Here is a 23907-nt window from a genome sequence, read left to right as displayed (position 1 = left end):
TGTCTGTTTCAGACTCATTGCCTTTACATTAATATATTTACACAAATTCCTTCATGGTGTTCAGCTTACTCAATATTAAACAGACATTTTGAGGGGGTGGCATCTAGCATTCTGCTCTAGTGTCTAGCTGCAGATTGAGTGGTACTCACCAGTGTTTCCAGGGTGTGACTGTCTGTTTCTGGGTGTAGTTTTGTTTTGCTATTTTAGATGCTTAAATTTTGTATTATTATTATTTCTATGTGCATGTGCCTGGCTAAGTTATGTTTATCCACATGCATGCACGTGCCCATGGAGTTGAGAGAGAACATCAGATCCCTGGAACTGGAGTTATAGCATCAGCAAGATGCATGATAAAGGTGTCGTAAGCAGTGTTAACTCAGCCATTATCTCCAAGCCCTGTGTAGCCTTTGTATGCTGAACTCGTCCAACTCTGAATTTTTATACCCAGGAGAATCTACTCCTTGACTCCATGCTCATAAAAACTTTCTAAACCAAACCAAACCAACAAAACCAAAACCATACAAACATACAAACAGAAAACAAATATAAACTTCAGGTAAATTGAAGGGACAGTTACTTTTTGGGCAACAGTAAGACATTTATTTCTTTATAATTTGTATTCATTCATAAAAAGGACAAACGACAGTCCTATACTACTCCATTGAAAAAAATGATAAAAAATAACTAAAAAAATCAATTCGTTATTTATCAGTATCAAATGAAACTACTATTACCTTTCCTGAAATACAAAGAAACAACAGATGTGTCTATAGCTATATAAAGTTTAATTAAGAATCTTGCATCTTAAAGCATGTGATACATTGGTTAGCTTGACAACAGTTTAAAACTGATGGTCCCAGTCACATCTGTACAATTATATGAGGAAATGAAAAGCAGAAGTCATTTGTGCATGAGAGAGTTGAGTCTATCTGCCACATATTTAAACTAAACAACCTTCAAAGTCTGTTTTCTTATCTTTCAGAACCATTTTCATGCAAAATCTAGCCAGTTTTGGTCTTTATTACCACATATTAGAACGTAAAAGGCAGGCATGCATTTGGCAAAAGATGTAGTTGTTATTGATGATACAAAAATGCCCAACATGGGTCACATCGCAAGAGGAAAACCCCCGAATATAACAAGGAAAACACAACGTTTGTACAGAAAGCTTACAGAGTGTTCATCTCCCTAAAGTATGAAGTCATTTTCTTCTTTTTCAAATCATTAAATATTTTATGAAATCTGGCAATGGTTTGTTGACATGCTTCTACTGGGAGAGCATCTGTTTTACCGATTTAAAAAGTTTCATTTGTATAACAAAGTGTTAAGTGTAAATTAATGAAATATTTATTGATATTTTCATAATGAGGACTTTAAACCTTTACATATATAATACAAAAATTATACAAATTAAAGATAGGGGTAACATATTAATAGATCTATTTTTGCTTCCTGTAAATATTCTTTATGGACCTATAGGGTATCTTTTCTAAAAAGATAAACTCTGTCTCTAATTAGCCAGCAAGATTGTGCTAATAAAATAGGATTAGATTTCTCAAGGAACCAAACCTTGCACTGCTTCAGGAGCCAGCTAATTCTTTATTACCCGAGTTCTTCCACACCCACACTCAGACACATCTCTGGGCACACCATGGACAATGAGGAAACACAGGTTTCCCTTTCACATCTCACAGATTCCTCCACAACAACACTTGGGAGACATCCTCGCGCAGGACACTGTCGACCTCGCCTGCCTCCCAGCTTTGCATATTCTTCATAGGACCACTAGCAACATTCTGATTTGGTATTTTTAGCCAGTTTTCAGTATTGCATTGAAATGGGAAATGAGCTTTAAACTTCTTGATATGGAATTCTGTAGCCTTTTCCAAACCTGCATATGAATTCTTGATTCTACACCTTCTTGTAAAGAGAGTTTATCCTTAGGCATGAAGCACAAAACCAGAACAATGAGAACATTCAGAGATTCTGATACTTTACTGTCACTTGTTTCTAGCCGGATAAAGACGATCGCATTGCAGTATAAATGAAAGCACTCTACTTCCCCAAACCTGTCATTCCACACATGAATAAACACAGCAGTAGACAATGTTGCAGATGCGCTGCAGCTTCTGTGGTTTGACATTGATGAGAAGAAAAGCACAAAACAGTTTCAGATTAGAATACAAAAGTAAAAAAAAAAAAATCCTCACATGGCATGGGAACATCAGCATTAGAAAACTAATGGAAGAGTATTAGGGATTCTGAAAAGCAAATATGTAGAAAATTACATCAAAAATAAGAATACTGATAATAGTAAGTTCTATAATTTGGTTTTCATAGTCAAAAACTTCCAACTCATTCAGTAAAGTGACTTGGTAATGGTGTTTACGTCAAAATGATTTTTTTTCTATTTTTTTGTTTTAATTTTATGGAAAACTCAAAATATAATGAATGATGAGGGTCTTTCAAAAATAGGCAGGAACCCAAACATATAGGCTAATACAAGAGACTGCATTACTCGAACACATACCACATACAATCCACATTTCAATCTCTATTATATTTCACAACTTGTCATACATGTAAAGCACCTGTGTATGGTGAGCATACCTTCACTCTAGAGCCTATGGTATTGAATTGAACACTGTAACTTGTCCATTGATTTAAATCATGCAACTTTCACAGAATCAGGTTAAATGGTTTATAAGGCATATTGGAACGAGTTAAAAATCACTTTATTTCCATTTGAAAGTTATTCTTTTTGGATGAAGGGGTTCCTGAATGCCTCAGTCATAACGTGTTGGGAAATCAGTTGAATAGCTTGTTAGAGTCTAATTTGTTTGTCTTAGGATGGAGCCGCAGGGATTAGAAGGAATTACAGTCATCCCATGATGAAGAGCATCCTCTGAGCAGGGATGAAAACAGCCAATGCCGCAACATTCAGAATTCCGAGTAGACAAGAAAGCCAAGGGAGGGCAGGAGCAAGCTGAGGAGGCTCGAAGACAGCGTGGACACGCCTACAAAGCAAACCAAGAACATGTTCATAATTTCACCAGTGACACTAATTGTTGCCTAGCCAGTCTGTTCTGAGAAGGCCGGATCATACTGACCTGAAAAATCCAAAGTTCCTTCGTACAAAAGGAATTTCTTATTTAGTGATATGATAAAAAATACGAACATTTTATCAAAGATTTTGTGTGTGAGAACACATTATGTCTCCATTCTGCTTAAATAAACCATGAAATAAAAACATTGGAATACTAATATGGTCCCCGTGAACCAGAAGTCTCAGAGTTACATGAGAAGGTGAAAAGTCAAGAAGTAGCACAAACAAATAAAAATCAGATGTCATATGTGAGGACACAGATGGCACCTATCCCACATAAAGTGGTTTCTGTATTCTTGCAGATTTTGATTTAACTTTTCACTTTTCTGCATGGTAAACACTTATGTCACATCCATATGTTATTTTATTCAATTATGTGGGAAGCCACATGTGCCCTTGCAGGGTGGCACTGGCTTCCACTGGCCACCAAGTATACATAGGCAGTAAAGTTTTTTTTTGCCAAGATGAGGTTTTGAGAATTAACCAAACTTAACCAATCAGATGAGAGACAAGTTAACCAATCAGATGAGAGACAAGTTAACCAATCAGATGAGAGACAAGTTAACCAATCAGATGTAGGCATGCAAATGAGGTGGTAAGCATAACCCAAGCACAACCAATCCGGGTGTGAGACACGCCTCTCCTAGGCCTATATAAGCAGCACCAGTTCTGGGCTTGGGGTCTCTCTTTACCTCTGCAATCAAGCTCTCCCAATAAACGTGCAGAAGGATCCTGTTGCTGCGTCTTTCTTGGCAAGACAATTATACAGGGGAATAATAAATTAAATCTTTATTTAAAATTAGCATACACACTACTTGATAGCAGAGAATTTCCTAAGTATGTAGTTTTCTGTGTTCGATATAATTTAACATGATCCACGTTGAGGACTTCTGTGCTTTTTTTTTTTTTTTTTTTTTTTTTTTTTTTTTTTACTTTTTTTTTTTTTTTCTAAAATTATAATAGCCGCATCATTCCTCTGNTTTTTTTTTTTTTTTTTTTTTTTTTTTTTTGCTTTTCATGACTTCTTTCTTTAATTTCTAAAATTATAATAGCCGCATCATTCCTCTGCTCCCTTTCCTCCCTCAAACACCTTCCATATACGTTTTCCTGCTCCCTTTCAAACTCAAGGCCTTTCTTACTTCATTAAGTGTTGATACATGCATATGTTTGGTGACGTTTTAGAAAATCAAATAGATGGAATAAAAATACTAAAAGTGTTACCTTGAATAATAACATCATATGTATAAAAGATAGGCACTGCATATTTTTGTATTCCAATCATTTAAAGATGTTTAGTTGCTCACACAATTAAGTAAGAAAGAACTTCTATTGTTTCTTTTATGTTTTGTGCTTTTCTTTATATCTTTCTTCCCTTTTAAAATATTTTATTCTATTTTATTTTATTTTATTTTTGAGACAGAGTTTGTAACAGCCTTGGTTGTCCTAGAACTCACTTTATTGGCCAGGCTGGCCTCAATGTCATCAAGATTTATCTACCTCTGCCTCCTAAATTTTTCTGATTATAGGACTGAGCCCTGGGTAAGAACTTCTATTGTTAATCTTCAATTGATAGCTAAAGATCAACTGCCCTGACAGAGTACACTATGAAGTAGATGCTTATTTCTTCACTATAGGCAATACCTGACAAGAAACAACTCAAAAGACATTGATTTTGGCCCCTACTTTTAGAGGCTATGGCCCATGGTAGTGCTAGCTTTGGTGAGAGTGTAGAGGAGGTGTTTGTGTATATCATAGCAAAGCAAGAATCCAGGTTGGAAAGAAAGCTAGACTTGCTATAGGCCTTGAAGCAAACCTCCAAGTTACTCGCTTCCTCTAGTGATGCCACATCTCTCAAGGGTTCCATAATCTCATACAGATCACCACTCACTGTGGACGAAGTATTCAACAATTGAGCCTAGGGGGAGCATGCAACATTTAGACTGTGACACCCTGAAAGAAAAATAAAGCAATGTAATGTGCCATGAGTCTACGTGAATGTGCATACTATTTTGGGTGCCACCAATCAAGGGCAATTCCTGTCAGATGAATTCACCGGTCATGAGCTTCTCACGTTGGGATTCTTGAGAACATGGTAAATAGTATGACTGCGAGGGATACCCTTCTTTCCTACTCTCCTAGGTTTCAATAAGTAACTTCAATAAACTTAACTCTGCAATTAGAGAAAGACTTAAAATTACACTCTACCAGTGCTAAAGTTATAACATTAGGAAATTTATTCTCTAGGAAATCTGAAACCTTCAATGTAATTACCTACCGTAACAAAAAGTAATTTAAAGCAGTCTATTCTTTTACTACACAGTGTACTTTAAGGAAGATATAAAGAATCTGTCCTGAAAGTCTTAGCATTAAAATAGTATCTTTGTTCTTTACAAAGTTGAAGATAACTATGCCAATATGTCTACTGGCATCACACCCTTATTCTCTTAGCTTCATTGGATGTGGCACAGACATCATTCTTAGACACAAATAAGGTGTTTCTTAAAAATAAGAAGGATACCTACAGACCTCTCTCCACTCAGCAAGATGCTACACATCCTTCTTCAGATTCTACCCTCCATGCACCCTCCCCAATATAGACTGGATCTCACATCCACTGCCCCAGACTAATCTGGCCAACCCTTCCTGCACCAGAACCAGTGTGTACAGTCCTTTCAAAACTTACCCTGCCTACCCTGATCCACTGACCGCTCCCACACCATATCCAACCTCTCTACCCAGCCAGCTCTTGAATATTTTTCTCCAGGAACTAACCAGTGAGTCCACCTGATCCTTATCTGCATGCCTCTTCCCAAGCCCCAGTTTTGTCCCCACACTCCATGGTTGGACCAGGAGGAACTTTCTGCCCACTAGCATAGTACTCTCTCTTTTCTTAAACCTGATTTCATTCAACTTATGCCATTTCCAACCTCTAGTCCAAACTCAACCACAATCCTCTCTTCTACCTCAACTGCTCAGTCCATATCAGACACAGAACTAAGAAAAAATGTACACATGCCCAGATGTCATTGCAAAAATACAAACAATACACAGGATCAATATAATATCTCCTTTCAATACTCACCAGTTTTGTATAAATGTTTATCAAATGAAAACTAATTAGGCGATCCCCAGGACATGACATCTAAAAGATCTCTTATGAACTTCATCAAAGAACTTAAGAGGTTTAAAGGAGAAATAAAGAAGACCTGGATGAGGCCATGGGAAAAGAACTTAAGGAGAATAGATGCCCGAGTGAGTCCCAAGAAAACACCAGCTTATGGCTGAAGAAATGAAGGCAATCCAGGATCTCAAAACAGAATTCAGTAAAGAGATAGAAGCAGTGAAGAGAACTCAAGCCAAAATGAAAATGGAATTTTAAAACACGGGAGCCCAAATAGGAAACGTAAAGCAAAGTCTTACAAATAGAATGAATTGAGCAGAACGTAAATAACAAGACTCTAACATAAGCTAGAATCCAGATCAAATAAACAAGGAAAGGAGCATGCAAGACACCGGGGACATCATACAAAATTCAATCTATAGCCAAATCAATGGCCTAGACCAGATCTTCAACAAGACTATAGGAGAAGCTTCCACAAATGAAGGAAAGGCAATACCTGTACAAATACAAGAAGCACTCAGAACACCAAATGCATATGATCAGAAAAGAAACTTTCCACAGCATATAATAGGTAAAATAGCAAGTATACAGTACAAATAAAATGTACTCATATCTGTGAGAGAAAAAAACACGAGTCAAATAGAAAAAGAACCACATGAGAATAATATCTGATTTCTCAGTGGGAAGCCAGGAATCAGTAGAGGCTGGATCCCTGTGACAGGCCCCTAGACTTTAGTAGGCTCCCAGACCTTAGCACAGTTGAAGCCATAAGGCAACTGCTATCCAGGCCTTGGAACCCAGCATGTAGGCAGCAGTACCTGCCAAAATGAAAACAAAGACCTAATTCATTAAAGCCCATAGTTCTGGAAGAATCCTTAGATGTACTAACCTTGCCTTTTGGCTTCTGTAATCCTGTTTCTGGCTAACTGTTATTACTAACAGAAGTAGGCTAACCCAGAATATGGCTTTGTGCTTACAAGCTCACCCTGAAAAAGGCTTGGAACTACAATGAGGTCCTGAATACACAGTGTAGACGCTGGTCCTCTGGCTTTCTTTTGGCTTGAACTCTTTGGTAGATACCTTACAATGTTTCGGGAGGCTCAAGCACAACCACCAGAGACAAGACCTTGAGACATGGGGGGTCTCAGAGCTCCTAGGAGTGGGGAAGAATGTGGTGGTCAAGGGGCCCCTTTAAGGGCTTTAATGAATTAGGTCTTTGTTATGATTTTGGCAGGTGTTGCTGCCTACATTTTGGTTTCCAAGGCCTGGATGGCTGTTCCATTATGGCATTAATTATGCTAAGATCTGGGAGCCTACTAAAGTCTGGGTTCAAGGAGGTGCACAACTCTAGATGTCCCGGGGCTCTGAGGCTCCTTCTGATCAATCGCTGCCTAAAGCATTGGAAAAATCTGACACACCCAAAAGAATAAAAATCAAAAGTTGCTCATTCTGTCACTTCCAGGGGAAAGTACGGTTAAGGCTCCTTTTGTTTAGGCTGCATTGGAGAGGCCTGCCTGACATGGCTGCTGACCAGTGTCCGAGATCTTTGTGAAATGTCACAGGACTCCTCTGGTCTGTTCAGATGCATGAGTATGTGGTGGCCACCCCCAATCTGTCTACTCGTTGTCATTGTTTGTCTCTGTCTTGCTTTTTCCCTTCTTTCCTGGCCAGCCTGACTTTTGTAATAGGTGGGAAAGAGAGCTGTTTACCAAGACACCATGAAATGTGTGTTGAAATATTTCAGAGACAAAATGAGCAAGCAGAAAATATTGCCTTTGTCATCCTGTCAGCTACATCTTTCTGATGTAGAAAGAAGTTTTAAAAATTAGAGAGACTTGAGGATTTGAATAGGCTCCAGGTATTAGAAAATTGCTCTGAAAGTCTGTAAGAACCAGGACTAAACCAAAGAAAAACACAGAAAGAGACAAGCGAGGATAGTAGCTGCCCTAAGGAAACAGACAAAGGGAGACTGAGAAAAGGTGTGTCTAGAGATAAGGAAAAGTATCAATGTGCTTACAATAAGCAGAGGGGACATTGGAAGAATGAATGCCTAGACCAGAAGATGGAAAAGGAGATCCCTCTGATTTGTCAGTTAAGTGAAAAATGTCATGGTGTGGCATCCATACTATTGGGCGCCCAGGTCACAGCAAAGGTAAGGTGCAAACCTGTGAAGTTCCTAGTAGACAGAGGTCTAGCCTACTCCATTCTGAAGCAACCTTTCAGGCCACTCGCCTCCTAGTAGACTTGTCTTCACCCCTCTTCAAGAAAACCTTTCTTTGAAGCAGAGACCATTACGGAAATCCATAACCAATCAAAATGGAGAGTTGTGGAGCATTGCCTCAGTGGATACATCTACCATATGACTCTGGCACCTAAGCCTTAGGGATCAGTGTACAATACAGGGTAGGGAGATTGAAAGAGCCGGGAGATTAAGGATTTTTCTGTGAGACTGTGTCTCCTAATAATATCAGAAGCTACACCCAAATCTGTCTCACTAACATGGCTGCCCAGCCATGAGGAGAACGAGGACAACAACAGGCATGCTAACAAGAATGGGGGAAAGCCCACGAGAGATCAGCCCCACATAAGGAACTACAGGCAACTAAGAAAGCTCAGAGCAAGGGAAATAGTCGTCCTAAGGGAAAAGAATATCAACAGAAATACCAAGTGGTGAGCTCTGAACACATATATATATGAAATGATATATAGCCTGAGCAGGTTGTGCTTATGTATTTACGAACACACACACACACACACACACGCAAGTATATAACAATAATTAACAACAAAAAAGAGATTATTAATTCAAAAGAGAGCAAGGACTGCTATCTAGAAGGGTTTAGGGAGGAAAGGGAAATATGAAATGATGTAATTCTATAATAATCTCAACAATAAAGGAAATAAGAAAATTAAAAAGAAATAAGTAGGCCAGTGAAGGTCAGAAATTGAGAACACATATAGAAGGCCCCTGGCCTCTTAACAGCTGCCCAAAGAGTCTCCATCTTGCAAATGTTGTCAGCTGCTGTCACCAACAATGCCACAAGTGATGATGACTAGGGTATCTGGGACATGTTGTTCCATAGTACACAATGGATTCTGGTGGTCCTTATACAGTGGGACTGAGAAGATATATCCCATCTTTACATACTCCCCTCTCTATCTATTTCAAACACACAGACACACACACACACACGGCCACACACTTAAGCTGTTTAGAGCAATAGATTTTTTTCAATAAGCCATTATTTCATGTTTTTAAGATAAGAAATGGGAAAAATGAGGATAAAATGCATATGTCAGCATTAAGTAGTTTTAAGGAAAGGTGTGTTTAATTTTATATTCCACTTCCTCAATAATGCATTAAACAGAAACATCACTCAAGCCAATATAAAAGTTTTAAAAAAATCAATCCAGGGCAAATGATTACTAAGTAGAGGATGGTCGGCAGAGAGAATGACTGTTTAGTCTTGCCTGTGGCTAAAGGCATGCCCTTTCCATCTGAGGACACAGAGCTGTACCCTTCCTGTGTCAAGGCAAGGGCACAAAATGGGGGAGAACCATGTGGAAAGCCCCAGCTGCTACCTATGCTGTTTGAAAGAGGTCTTCACATTCTTGTGTGGTTTTTAAACTTTCTATTTTTCTGCCTATTTAAAAAAATATGCCATAACCCACATGTTATTTTATTCTGATAAGATGACCAATAACAAACCTCAATTAAACAGCAAAATGTTTAGTTTTCCATGCCTGACCTAACACAGATGATCTCTTCTGAAGACCTCTCTGAGGGCAACTGCAGGGTCTCTTTCCATTGACCACAATTACATCAGCAACGGGTATGCACTGATGTGTTTGTCTGAATATGTGGCTTGGCAAAGTCCTAACTGTGGCTGCAGAAAGCAGTTTAGTCGATCAGGGATGCCATTTTGAAGTTTTGGTGTTAGGATACAAACCAAACCCAATTTCATAATTTGTGGCTTTGACATCAGGATATTTGATTTATTTAAAATAAACCTTTTTGTGTTTGCGTGTGTTATATTTAATGTCTCTAATGGCTCAAGTTTATATAATTGTGGTCTGCATCTTCAGTTCGCTTCTACATTCCAAATAGAAATCAGAGACCTAATTGAATTACCATTCAGTCATTAAATAAATGTGAGATATATAAAAATATATTCTTGTGGGGTTTTCAGTATATGTTGGATTTATACTTTACAAACCTTAGATTACTATTTGCATGAGTGACTCTTGGTCTTGCATCGCATCCACTGACTATACACTTTACTTCTCAAAGATTTCCTGGATGGATCATGAACAAATCATCAATCTTATAGATCATTTTTTCATATCTGAATAAACATGCCAATTTAAAATCTTCTTGCCTATTACTTTTTAGTAGAACTTTTGGACTTAATTTCTTCAAGAATGATCATCCCACAGAGTACGTGCATGTGTGTTCATGTCACCTCTCTTCTCTCATTTGAGGTTCCTAGCTTCCATCCTTCAGATGTGAGTACATATCCCATAGTAGCTACAAAAACCAGTAATATAAAATTGGACTGTTTCCAGAGAGGGGGTGGGCAGGGGCAATGAATTGGGGGACTGCAGGGCACGGGTGATCTGATGAGATGGATGGGGGAGAAGAGGGTTTTTAGTCAGGAGTAGGAAGACAAGTGCAGAGGAAGGGGGAGAATTGAGTAGAGAGGTAAGAGGCATGTAGAGAAAGGGAACATAAATATCTACTAAGTCACTTCACCTAAAAGTGGAGTAGTCTTTTGTCTAGGTAGAGAACGTGTCTGTGTTTTATAAAAGCACCTTTCAGAACTACTGGTGGGGAGGGAGAAAGATCTTAAGGGATACAGCATAGTATAACACAGGCCATAGAAAGGGAAGAAGGAAGAAGGGAAGGATAGAGAAGAGGTAAAGGAAAGAGAAAGCCATATGGAAACCTACCACCACCATCACCCTCATTATCACCCCCACCTCACCTTCCATACTCCAGTTTAAATAGCATTACCACAAAGAGGGCATAGTGCTCCTCTAAGAATATGTAGGTTTCCAAATAAAAAGGGTAGTGTGAGGCGTAAAATACCTCCTCTTGAGATGATTTTGTTTGTTTGTCTGTCTGTCTGTATCTGGGGTCTTAGAAACCCACAAAATAATAGAGTATTGCCATTGACTTTGGTTGCTCACCAGAACTTGATTTTAAGACTCTGTTGCTGAGGACACTACATACTTGGATGATCACAGGACTTAGGGAAATCTAGCTGGTATCAATAGAGAAGTGTCCTCTCTGCTTGCTAGTTTTCATAGCACCTGCTGCTATTCTGCCTTAAAGGAGAGAAAAGTCATTAACAGTTTGACTTAGCTATGAGGCCAGAGAGTTAGAATAATAATCAACCTGGCAAGACATGACCATTGAGGCAATATTGGCAGGAATGTGACGGAGGAGATTAAGAACTTTCTTATTCAAGACCCTGTCCACAGGTGGAAACAAGTGCCTTTTTCTGTAAATCTAATCAAGAACCCATGACTAGGGAGCTCACAGGCAACAGGGGTGACCTTACAAATGTTACTTTGCTAAATGAGCATAGTTCCAAATTGCTCTCTAAATATGTCTCCCTAAAGCCATAGATTAGTGCAACTCACTCAGTTGACTTAATCAGAGAAGTTCATTTTTGCAGCGGATAGCAGTTAACACAGAAACTCTTGTTTTGACAACTAACATGCAGAGACTAGATGTCTGTAGAGTGCTCAGCCAGAAGAAGGGTGTCTATATTACATGCAAGGCAGAGAAAGCAAGGCAGAAGTGGAGAATGGAATGAGGAGGGCTGGGATGAGACAGTGTTTTCTGGGTAGAGCAGGAGAAGCATAAAGTGACAGCAGCCATAGATTCCTGCACAAGATCTGCACAAGATCAAGACTGTCAGCATTCTAGCGCAGATCAGGGAGAAGCTGATGAACCCCACTCCCCATTTAGGAGCTATTGATAGCTGGTACCTGCTAGGGCAGGGAAAGACAATTTTCTTTAATGATGTGGTCTCTGGGAGTCTAATTATGCTCCAAGGGGTAACCCTACGCCTGCAGCACAAACTGGACTCAGTGGACTTTAATAATATAAAATATTGAAAGGTGGAAGCAGGGTGGAAGATGAAGGGTGGTTCTGAGAAAAGTTAGTACAAGGAGTAGGGGGTATGATTTTGGCCACAATATACTTCATACACGGAGTTCTTAGAAACATAATTAAAATATTAATATATGCATATATGTGTGCATATATGTATATATGTTTAAATTTAATCACAAGCATCCAACCGAAGATATGATTGCCATTCAGCTGACAAACCCATCATACTTGGAAGTTTCTTTTTATAGTACTATTTCTGGTGTCCATTCCATGTGCTAACATCTAGACAATTCACCATTTCCACAAGGAGCTACATATAGCCAAAGTATATTTTCAACTGCTTTAATTATTCTGAGACTCATACATAGAATGTAATGATATTTAATATTAAAGAGTCGAATCATATTTTTTTCTGATTACGGAGAGTGAAAGCATCAAGTGTGTGGGATGGGTGAGTTGGCCTAAAGAAGAGGACCAATGAAGGAACCCCAAACTCTTGAGAGTAGAGCCAAACCTGTAGCATTTCTCTTTATGAATTTTCTTCATGGTATAATCTGTCTAATCATTAAGTAACAGAGACAAGGAAGAAGGCTACCACTCCATGAATAGCATCTTGTCAGGAGATAGTCTGTGAAATAATTAATAAACAGGTAACTATTTCCTGTTATTCGGAATTGTAAGAGTGTTTTAGCACTAGTACCACATGGCAGCTCAAAGTATGGGGTTGAAAGGCAGGCCAAACAAGGAACAGCTCTGCCTTCACCTCCTTCTGATTGACTCATCTTTTATACCCTAGTTCCTCCTGCTATAAAACAAAATTAAATCAATCTCATTGATTTATTATGAGAATTGAGAATGTTCATCAAAGATGTGCATATACATATATGCATGCATGCATTTACATGTACATGTGAGAATATGAACATATACAGCATAATTGCTCTTAATGGGATATTATAATATTTGGAAGCTCATCACTAAATTGTGTGGAAAGGTAATGCTTTATTCAAGCAGTAGACTCCAGGCAGTCTCAACCTTGAATCTGAATCTTGAGTAGACTCAAGGCTCTCAAGGCAGTAGACTGACTGGTCCTAGGGACTAGAGCTCAAGCATGGAATGCCCAGGCCTGCCTTACCTCTAACCTTCCTCTCATCGTTGCCACACATTATCCTCCTGAATAGACATGTATCCTACGTAAATCAATAGCAAACATATAGTATCTTCTTTCATAGAAAAGCCAATATCCAAATGTTTGGTCAACCGTCCCCTAAATCAACAATTGTGGCAGAGTTAATGGTGATCTGAACATGTGGTTGACAGGAAGTTCTGAAGGCAAAAGCACATGTTTCACAGCATCCTTCAGCACTAGGATGCAGGAAAACTCCTGACAACAGCAGCATCAGAACTGGTGTCAGCTGACTGCTCAGATCCAGTAGCAGCTGATTCATTAGAACCAGCACCATGTGATTCGTTCTTCAGTGACTTTTCTGTTTTTTTGTTTCTTCCACATGGTAGTTTCTTATTCTGAGTTTACGTCCCATCCTTCACCCTGTTTAAACTTTAACACTGAAAGGATAAGATGCACAAACTCCCCAAGCAGGAAGTTTATTTACCTAGAATTTGGCACGGAGTGTGCAGCAACACTGCATCTTACTGAGGTGGACTTTACATTTTCCATTAGGCCATATATCAAAATTGCTACCTTTACAGTGTCCAGTCTACAATGTTTATTGGAAATGGTTAAGAGAATGGCCTTAGTGCTTTCCCATTTATGTGTGTTTATGTGTTCATCTGTTGCTTAACTTTCTTATACAATAAAGCAAGTCTGTAAGGTGATGAGCATGCTCATGTGTTTCACCGAACCCGCAATGTGTTGTTAGATCAGCCACCACATTTACTCTGTAAAGAGACAGGATTTGCCAGTTAAAAATAAAATAAAATAACTAAAGTGCAGTGGAAGGGAGTCATCTTTTTAGAAAGTGGATAAGTTAATTGGATTTGCTCTGAAAAGGGTGCCCCTCCCCGACCCCGTGGAAATGTTCACACTTTTTTAGACTTCAAATCTGTTACTTGAATCATTTGTTTTCTGGTTTTGAGAAAATCAAAGTAACAAACATTTACCCTAACTAACTTTAAAAGAGTCTAGAAAAGAAAACTAGGGCAAGATTAGAAAATGAAACAGATTTGTATAGCAGGATTGTTCTGTATTTGTTGCGCTTAGGATAGTTTTTTTTTTTCACTCTATTGCCTATTTGCATATTTTGATTTGCATATTTTGATTTTAATTATCTTCTTGTCTCTCTGTAGCTTTGTGATAGCAACATTTCTAATTTAGGTAAAGAAGAAAAATGCTTAGGGCCCACCCGTTGTTGTGTTCCATCAGTAGCTACTTTGTAACCATGAACCACGGGCACAGTTTGGAAAGGCTGTGATTTCTGGATGTTTCTGTTCGGCACAGTTTGGAAAGGCTGTGATTTCTGGATGTTTCTGTTCTTAAGTTGTGGATGAGGAATTCTCAAAATGACCATCTTCCATCTTAGAAGCATGAAGGTTAGCATTCTGGCCACACTGCATTGGTTCTAAGACAACCATAATATTTAAGGATATCAAGCACCGAGCCATACAACTTTCAAACTTATTTGTTATGTTTCTTCTTCTTTATAATAATCAAACATGATATTAGTTTATATGTATGCATCCAGAGATTGATCATATAAGCACTAGTGGCTTTGGTGTTTTTTTGTTTTTTTGTTTTTTAAACAGTGGAAGCTGCTAACTAAGGCTGCCTCTTCTACTTGTTCGTCAATTAGGAGCCTAGAAGCCAAGCAAAATAGCTGTTTGTATTTTTGGCAGATGTGTGTAGTTTGCTGGCAGTGCACTATTAATTCCATGCTATTGACTTTGGTCCTTCCCCACCAGAAAATGCCAGACTTCCAGGCTAAGCTTCCTCTCAGAATGGACAGAGCAGTTGACAGCCAATGAAGTGCAAAAGTAACCGCTAATAACTTCGGTGCTGATAGGGATTTTTGGCAAGGTAAATCCATAATTGTGAGGACTTTGAAAATTGGCTTACTACATCTTGAAACAGCAAGGTGGCAGTTTGGCAGGAGTGTGAAGTTGGGGGTAAGGAAGGATGCCTTTACCTACTAGCATAGCTCACTTGACTGTGGGACCTCTTAGAAGGTTCTTATGCTCTCTGAGCTAGAAAATAGAACATGAAATGGGTATATAATAAGGTATGTGTAAGAATCATCTTTTTAAAAGATGATTTAATATATATTGTAGAAACCACTACTATGAATTTAATATGTTGATTCAAAAAGGTTTTATTTTGTGAGTGTTTAGCTTTTTGAGACTACATGGTACCCGGAGTAAGACACAAGGTCCCCAGGCTCCAGGCTCAAGGTCTTATTTTTCCATTGCACGGCATGCCATCAATGGGCTTCCTGATTTGTTTATTCACGGCACTTGCCAAATCTTTACCAGTAACACAGGATGCCTGCTTGATATCCCCAGCCACCAGAGCATGATGTTAGACATGCTATGAACTTGGCTCTGGAACTAGCTGCTCACTAGAACATCCTGCAAAGTGGCAGTGTAGACTGTGGGAAACATCCATCTGCCACCAGGGTCATTCTTTCTTAACCTCAATTAAAGTTTGGTGGCCTGAGGGCTCTCGATGCCAGGTTCATTCAACAACAACTTCCGTCCAACCCCTCTCTCTTCCCTTCAGAACCCAATCAGGTTTGAGGTTCAGTGGTAAAATGAGCAGTGAGTGACAAGGTTTGACTCTGATGTGTTCTTACTTGCCGAGGTGGCTCCCCTCCTTAGAACTTAGGGCTAGAGCTCCACCCATAGCGGAGCTGCAGATTGGCCTCCTGGGCTTGCATGGGGATAGACGACTGTTTCTCCACTTCTCATTTTTTTTTTTCTACTGTCTTTCTTCTTTCTTGATGGGTTACATTTTGTATACTAAATACAGAAAGAGGTTCTCTTTGCAGGAATTGTCTTGAAATTGTGTGTCTAAACAAGACAATTCAAATAGATTTACCGCTCCACAAGTTACTGAATTCTTCTCTCGTCTTCCCTCCTTCCTTCTTGGATGGTCTTAATGTCTGTCTATGCCCAAGGTCATGGTGGGGGAGGGGTCTGAAATCTGAATCTAGGTGAGACAGCTGAACCTGTGACACTGACCAGCCATGAAGGTGGATGCTATGAACCTGCATTTTCATGTACAGAAACTCTATGTTGTGTGTGCATTACTTCAGTTATTGGTGACATGACATGTTCAGAAAATACCCATTTGCATGCTCCAAAGTGTTCCAGTACTTGTGGGTAAATTCCTCTCTTGATACTAAGAATGGGTAGGTATGGAAGGGTTCCTTCTTGATGGTGAGAGTAGATTCAGATATGTACCAGTCTGTCAGGGCTGTGGACCCCAAATTAGACATTGTCCTTTGTTTTATATCACTCTTTTTGAGACTTTAACAGTCATTTGCACTGTTAGTCGAGATGAAAGAGATTTGGTACTGTCAAAGTACAGGCTCAGATGAACTTAAATATTCATTTTCACCTCTGATTTTCTTTCTGAACGAAGCTCCCCACAAACCAACCAGGTGAAGACCCCAAAATTCAAAAGGTGGGGAGTGCTGACGGGGCACACTGAAAAGGAGATGTCTTTCCCTCAACTTCACTTGTTGTAAGTTCTTTGGACAGTACGATGTATAGCATAAATTATCCTCTTAATAAATTATTGACAAATATCTTTTCCATTGATTGTTTTCATTTCTATCTCTTTGAAGTGTCCACTATGTACAAGGCACTTTGCAAGAGGTCATTTTGATTTGTTGGTAAAATGTATAATTAAAACATGAGTCTTCGTCTTTGTGTATAGAAGGGCGACCTGGGCAGTTCTCATGGATGCTTTATGGGGAATCTTATTATTGCTAAAGAATACAGTGGTCCCACCATCTGTAACAGAATGAGTTGAGAGCCAGAAATTATTATAGCTGTCCAAATGCTTCTAAATATAGCCACAGCAGTCAAAAGTCCTTGTCCCTGTGACTTTCAAGTCATGATTTGGGTACATGACTATCTGTAAATTCTCTCTGGGGGAAAAATGTACTAAAATTCTCATTTGATCATTCTTTAACAGCCATGGCTTCAGCTGTATGAGAAATTACCATCTCACTTGCCAGAAATAGTGTCTTAGGATTGAATATTTTTCTTCCTAAAGTGATTATGAATTCATGTATGAGATGACAGCCTTACTGTGGGCTCCAGAACCATCTATCTACCTGAAGGGTCCATAGAACTCCTTACTTCTCCCCAGGTATGGAGTACTAGTAAACCTTAATTCCTGACTTAATTCTCTAAAACCTTTAGAAAGATCCTACCAGCTGCCCTGCCCCTTGTTCTTCCACAGGTGAAAAACTTTTTCAGAAAAGTAGAAATGTATAAGAAGTAGTCATGTATAAGGAGTCACTGGCTGGAACTGACTGGAAAAAAGTAATTAGCCTGTTGCTTTTATAAACTCCTCACAGAAGTGATAAAAGCTAAACTTCCTTGAATCTACAGAAACTTTAAAAAAATCTTGCTATTTGAACTGTGGAGCCAGGATGTCTAAGATGCTTGTCTAGTGTGTCACCCACACCATAACCATAGAGCAACACTAATCACTCTATATTGTAGCAGCATTGAATTCTCGGTTCTAGTCATACATGATTGAAAATGACTTATTTTCTGAAAAGGTGAATTCTCTGTTGTGGCTCCACAGTTCAAATAGCAAGATTTTTTAAAAGTTTCTGTAGATTCAAGGAAGTTTAGCTTTTATCACTTCTGTGAGGAGTTTATAAAAGCAACAGGCTAATTACTTTTTTCCAGTCACTAGGAATTCTGGGCAATTCCTTAAGAGATGACTATGTTCATGTTAAACAAGTGATTCCTCACACAGCAAATCAGAACAAAGATTTTTTTCCTTCAATATCAGCCTTTCTAACAGTGATGGTAGCCTTCTTTTAGTTGATTATTTTATTTGATTATTTATTTTTTGTTCCTTCTTGCCTACCTTCCTCTTTCTGTCTCTCTGTCTCTCTCTGTCTCTGTCTCTCTCTCTTTCTTTCTCTCTCTCTGTCTCTCTATCTCTGTATAACTTACTTAGTTATTTAATTACATAATTTGTTTCATAGTTATATGTCTTTCAGATTTATTATTGCCACTTCTGTCCTCAGGACTTGAATCTTGTCATCTAAATGCTTCCAAACACTGGATTTTTTTTTTTTTTTACAGATTGATTTTAAAGGTTGATTAACAGTATGTTAAAAGTATACAAGCAATTCATCAGACTGGGGAGACGGCTCAGCAGTAAAGAGCACTTGTTCTTGTAAAGGACCTAGGTTTGGTTTTTTTTGTACCCATGTGGCTACTCAAAACCAGATGTAACTACAGTTCTAGGAGATTGGATGTGTTTTTTTCTTTTTTTGGCCTTATGGGACACCAGTCAAACATGGGGTACACTTACATACATTCAGGAAAATATTCAAAATATATACATATATAAAAGTAAATCTAAGGGAAGGAGGATATCCGCACTGAGTTCTCTAGGAATTGCAGTGAGTTTGAGAGGGAGGACTCATTGTTGGCCATCTCCCTAGGCTGCTCTTCATTCACCACATGCACCTCGGTTGGCTTTCTTAGGTTGGCATTCTCCTAATTTTGTCTGTTGCTATTGTTGTCCAGGTGCTGCTTAAATTCCATCAAAAAATAGTAAATGTGGACCAATGAGGTAGCTCGGTGGAAAAATGTGCTTGCGTTGAAACTGACAACCCAAGTTCTGTCCCTGGAATCCACATAGTATAAGGGACAAGACTGTTAAGAATGTTGTCAGTTGTTATTTGACTTTGACACATGGACATACATGCAAATGCATGTGTCCAGGCACATGAAGTCATACACATACAAAATATAATTTAGATATTTTTTTTTCACATTTTATCGGCATGTACATTGATCATTTGTATGCATGGATGTCTATGTGCCACTTTTATGCTGCTTGAGTCAGAAGAGGCTGTTGGATCCCCTGGGACTGGAGTTACAGCAGCTTGTAAGCTGTGTGATAAAAATTAACCCTTGTTATTCTAGAAGAATAGCCAGTGTTCTTAACCACTGAGCTGTCTCTCTAGTCTCCCATTAAAAATACAAAAAGAAATTAGTAAACATCACAAGCCCACCCTTTCTCAGTTCTGAAGTGCTCCTCAATTCTCATTCATATTCTGGCGGACCCATATGGGCTCTGAACACAAGTAGGTAAATTATGAAAGTCATCAGTCAGGACGAGGTGAACAAATTGAGAGGCCAGTGAACTAGAAAGACCATCTACACAGATGTCAGCATCCTAAGAATTTATGTCAGGGTGGGGAGACATCCCTTGGGGGCTTTTTTGGTTTTGGTTTGTTTATTTTGTTGTTTTGTTTTTGTAGTCTGCCACACTCTTAGGCCCCTGCTTCTCATGGGTACATAATGTAATGCTAGCAATTTGCCTTGGGGCTCAGTTAGAGGTGAGGTAAGAATGTGAGTCCTGACATGGAAGGACACAGAAGAAAGACAACAGACAGGGGCAGTTAAATTGGAGAGAAGGTTCACATAGCATCACTTGATGTATGTGAGGATCTGCTCGTCAGGGGCAATCACATCTTGAGAAACCAGTGTTTAGCATTATTATACAAGCAGCATCACAACAACCCACTACATTTGATGCAGTTATTCTTCCAAAATATAAGTTCCCTTCATTTCTAGCCCCTGAAAATTTATGAGAGTCCTTTCCCATGCTAGATCTATTGCAAAGTCCTTCAGCAACACTCATTCCAAAGTACATTTTCCTAGAACAGCTTCCAAATGATAGTACATACCATGAAATAAAGAATTTAGCATTATGACATATCTAATCTCAAGGAGAGAACAACACAAGGCATAAGTTTTCCACTGGAATAATGACAAAATATTCTTTAAGTAGTCATATATACTTGATTACTTAAGTAATCTTTAACATTGGTAGGGATAAAATATTCTGATAAGGTATAATTCTTTGGATTTAATTTATTGATTTAATTTTTGGCATTTTAATCTACATAACAACCTTTTGTTTAAATGTATGTATTCATATTTTAAAATATTCACTTTTATTTTCTTAACCATGTGTACGTAGTGTGTCTGTGTGGGGATAGGTGCACATAAGTGCAGGTTCCTTGGTGTCCAGAGGTATTCAACTCTAGCTGGAGTTAGAGGCAGTCATGAGCTGCCTAATGTGGGTGCTGGAAACCTAACTTGGGGTCTCTCCAAGGGTAGTAGGTACTCTTAACTGTTAAGCTATTCTCCAGCATCCTGTGAGCACCTAGATTGACTATACCTTACTGCTTGAGTTAAAATTAATTTTGCTGTTGGAAGGTGATATTTTATAACTGTCATCCAAAAAGTCTTCTACAGCTTTTTGAAGATACTCCTGACCCCATTTCCACTTTCCAACTTTTAACATTAATCAAGAATCCTTATCCTTTCCTTGGGTCCTTGCTGACCCACTTTTTTTTTCTTTTTTAGAATATTCACTTGTTAAAACAGGTTTTTCCATCCTCAGATAAATAGTGAGCCTTGCTCATTTTGAGAAACCATGGATATATCACTTTATGGGTGTGGGGATCAATGCATGATGCAGTCCTGAGAATCATGGGGGATGTTTATTCCCTGCCGAAGGGGCTTTTATAAATGTACTTAATTTAATTAATGAGTTATGTTGAGACCCTAGTAAGTAGGAGGAGATGGCAAACCCTGCTCCTTGACTTTATTTTTGAGACACTGATCCCACCAGGATAAAACCCAGCTATTTCAGGCAGTTTTTCATTTTTCTGCCTATGAATAACATTCTACAGGACACAGATGCTTTTTTGATATTATCCATTAGCTAGAAGTAATGAGTCTGTGTTTTCCTTCACTTATTGTACTAACAATACCATCTGCCAACTTTGGGCAACACCAACAAACATCTGCCATCTCAATTTCTGTATTTTAATTTCATAACCCACTAAATATGAAGCCATCTGATTATGGAGTTAACTCTGTGGGTTTTGGTTTCTCCGTTTGCACGCTGGCTCTTGCTTCACACACCTTCCCTCTGATGGATATCCAGAACTCTGGGCACGGCCTGTCTCACCTGCATCCAGGTGTCTCAGGAGACACCTCGTTCTTCGGGTGTGTTTCTGCTGTTTGGTTCAGCAGATGATTCACCTAGTTTATATAAATCTTCCAAGTCAGAACAATCCCTTTCACACTTCACAGCAAATCATCCAAAAAAAAAAAAAAAGTACTCTTTGGGTCTTCTTCCAAGCAAACCCTCAGTATAATGGCTTCTTATTGCTACTGCTACATACTCATCAACATTGAATTCAGTTATAGTTTGACCATCACCACTGGGCTCCTCTTTCCAGAGCATGGCAGGAGGCTGAGACTGTGGCTAGGCTATTCACATCACTGCTCTTCCTGTAGCTGTATCCTCCTCCCGCAGGTCTCTGTATCCTCACAATGCAGTAGTCACAATGGTGGTTTTCTGATCGTGGGCTTTACCTACCCTTCCCCCTCCTGACCCGCCCATGCCCACTCTTAATTTTTTTTTCCTTTGAATCTCAGATTAAATTCCCCTTCTTTGAGGCTGGATCCAGTCATCTTTCGAAAGTCCCCTCTACCTCTCTCACGCTAACAACCAATCTTGTCCTGCAAGTTTGCTTGAATTTGTTTGTTAGCTTATTATTTTTCTCCCAAGCTTCTGGAGGTCTCTCCATCATGCTAACGGATGGGAAGGCAGAGTGTCTGACGCATGACCCATGGCAAATGCTCAGAGGTACTAATTTATTTATCAGCAGACCATTCATCTCACTACAGAACCTAAGCAGTACAAGTGTCTGTTATTTGCATGGTGTAATACTATGCTGTCATTCCAGAGACTTAGGTTGGATTTCATAAACAAAACAAAAACAAAAACAAAAGGTTTTAGTTAAGTCAATCTCAGAAGATTATTATTAATCTAACTTCCTGTTCTGATAATACACCTCACTTAGGAACTCTCAACCAAATCCTGTCGAGTTCTAAGTAAATAAGCCAAAGAAAATATTGAGATTTACTCAGTGAACTTCCTTGCAGCTGATAAAAGCCTTCGTGGGAACTCAGGAAAACTCTGGTTAGTTAAGGCAGACTTCCGGTCTCTGGTCGGATGAAACCAGAAGATGGGCTGCTACAAAGAACTAGCTCAAAGCTTCTCAAATGCCAGTTAGATCATGAGGCTTCTGGGGCCGAGGAACCTGGCAGCTCCACATTATACTGGCCATCAAGTGTGGTGGCACTGAATTGTCTCTTGAAGTCTAATCTATTTGTTTTATTCAAAGCCTTGCTCCTCCAATTTTTATGCTTGTTACGGAAAATACCTCAACCATAAAATTGGGCTGAAGGCAAGTCTGTAGGGAATTTCCTTAATTAGTGATTGATGGGGGAAGGTTCATCCCAGAGTGGGTGGTACTGTCCCTGGGCTGGTGGTGCTGGGGTCTATAAGGAAGTTGACTGAACAAGCCATGGGTAGCAAGCTAGGAAGGAGCATCCTCCATGGCCTCTGCATCAGCTCCTGTCTCCATGTTCCTGTCCTGACTTCCTTGGATGATTATCAGTGATACAAAGTGTAAGCCAAATAAATCCTTTCCTTCCATACTTGCTTTGGTCACAGTGTTTCATTACAAGGATAGAAATCTTAACTAAGACCTATAGCTATCAGGCACAGTGGCTGAAGTAAAATGCCTTGAGTGTCAGTAGAGTGGTACTTGTATGTGGGATGTATAGAAACCTTAGCACACTGTGTAAACCTGAACTGTGACTGCTGCGCATTAGACATTGTGTGTTTGTCTAATTGAGGGACAGCACAAAATCAGGAAATTCACTAAGTCCCTGCTTACAGATTTCAGACATTAAACTGAACAATAGAAAGTAAAGACATTTGTTAAATTTGAGAGGAAGCCTAGGCACATCCTTGGACATACCTTGCTCATGACGAATGATCTTAACAACTCATAAGTAAATCCATATTTAATCAAGGAAATTCTAGAGTCATGTTATTTCTTAAACATCTGTTATTTTGACGTGTTAATTCCATAATGTCGTTGTATGATTGTGATTAGACTGAGACAAATAATTGGGATCCTGTTCTCTAATTGGCAAACAGAATGTAGGAAAATATTATAGGCATATTTGCAGGTTTTCTACAAAGGGTTTGTCTTTATATACAGCATGCACACTGGAAAGTCTGATCGTCACTGTAATATGTGTAAAGTGGCTCACATTACCTCCTCAGAGCCAACTGGCAAATTCTTAACAAATTTAAAAGTACTTTGTTAATGCATCATCATGAAAAGTGAAATTGTATATAATGTATTAGTTATACTAAGAAGATTAAACACAGGTTGCAAATGCTTGAAGTATATTACTCTATAATTATTTTACTATAGTTTACCATTACCTATGTTTTGA

General features: G+C 38.9%; 1 protein-coding gene across 4 annotated transcripts in view; it reads right to left on the bottom strand.

The window, feature by feature from the left end:
* Positions 1-563: 563 nt before the first annotated feature.
* The window catches only part of Cntn1 (contactin 1), a 293714-nt gene continuing 270370 nt past the window's right edge, over positions 564-23907 (bottom strand). For all 4 annotated transcript variants that reach the window (XM_029469977.1, XM_021183311.2, XM_029469976.1 and 1 more), the window contains one exon: positions 564-3017. In XM_029469977.1, the coding sequence (XP_029325837.1) occupies positions 2941-3017 (77 nt within the window). In that variant the 3' untranslated portion in view covers positions 564-2940. The remainder of the gene's footprint in view (positions 3018-23907) is intronic.

This window comes from Mus caroli, chromosome 15 (genome assembly GCF_900094665.2).
Source record: "Mus caroli chromosome 15, CAROLI_EIJ_v1.1, whole genome shotgun sequence".
NCBI classification, from domain to species: domain Eukaryota; kingdom Metazoa; phylum Chordata; class Mammalia; order Rodentia; family Muridae; genus Mus; species Mus caroli.
This window is presented reverse-complemented; position numbering and strand designations above follow the sequence as displayed.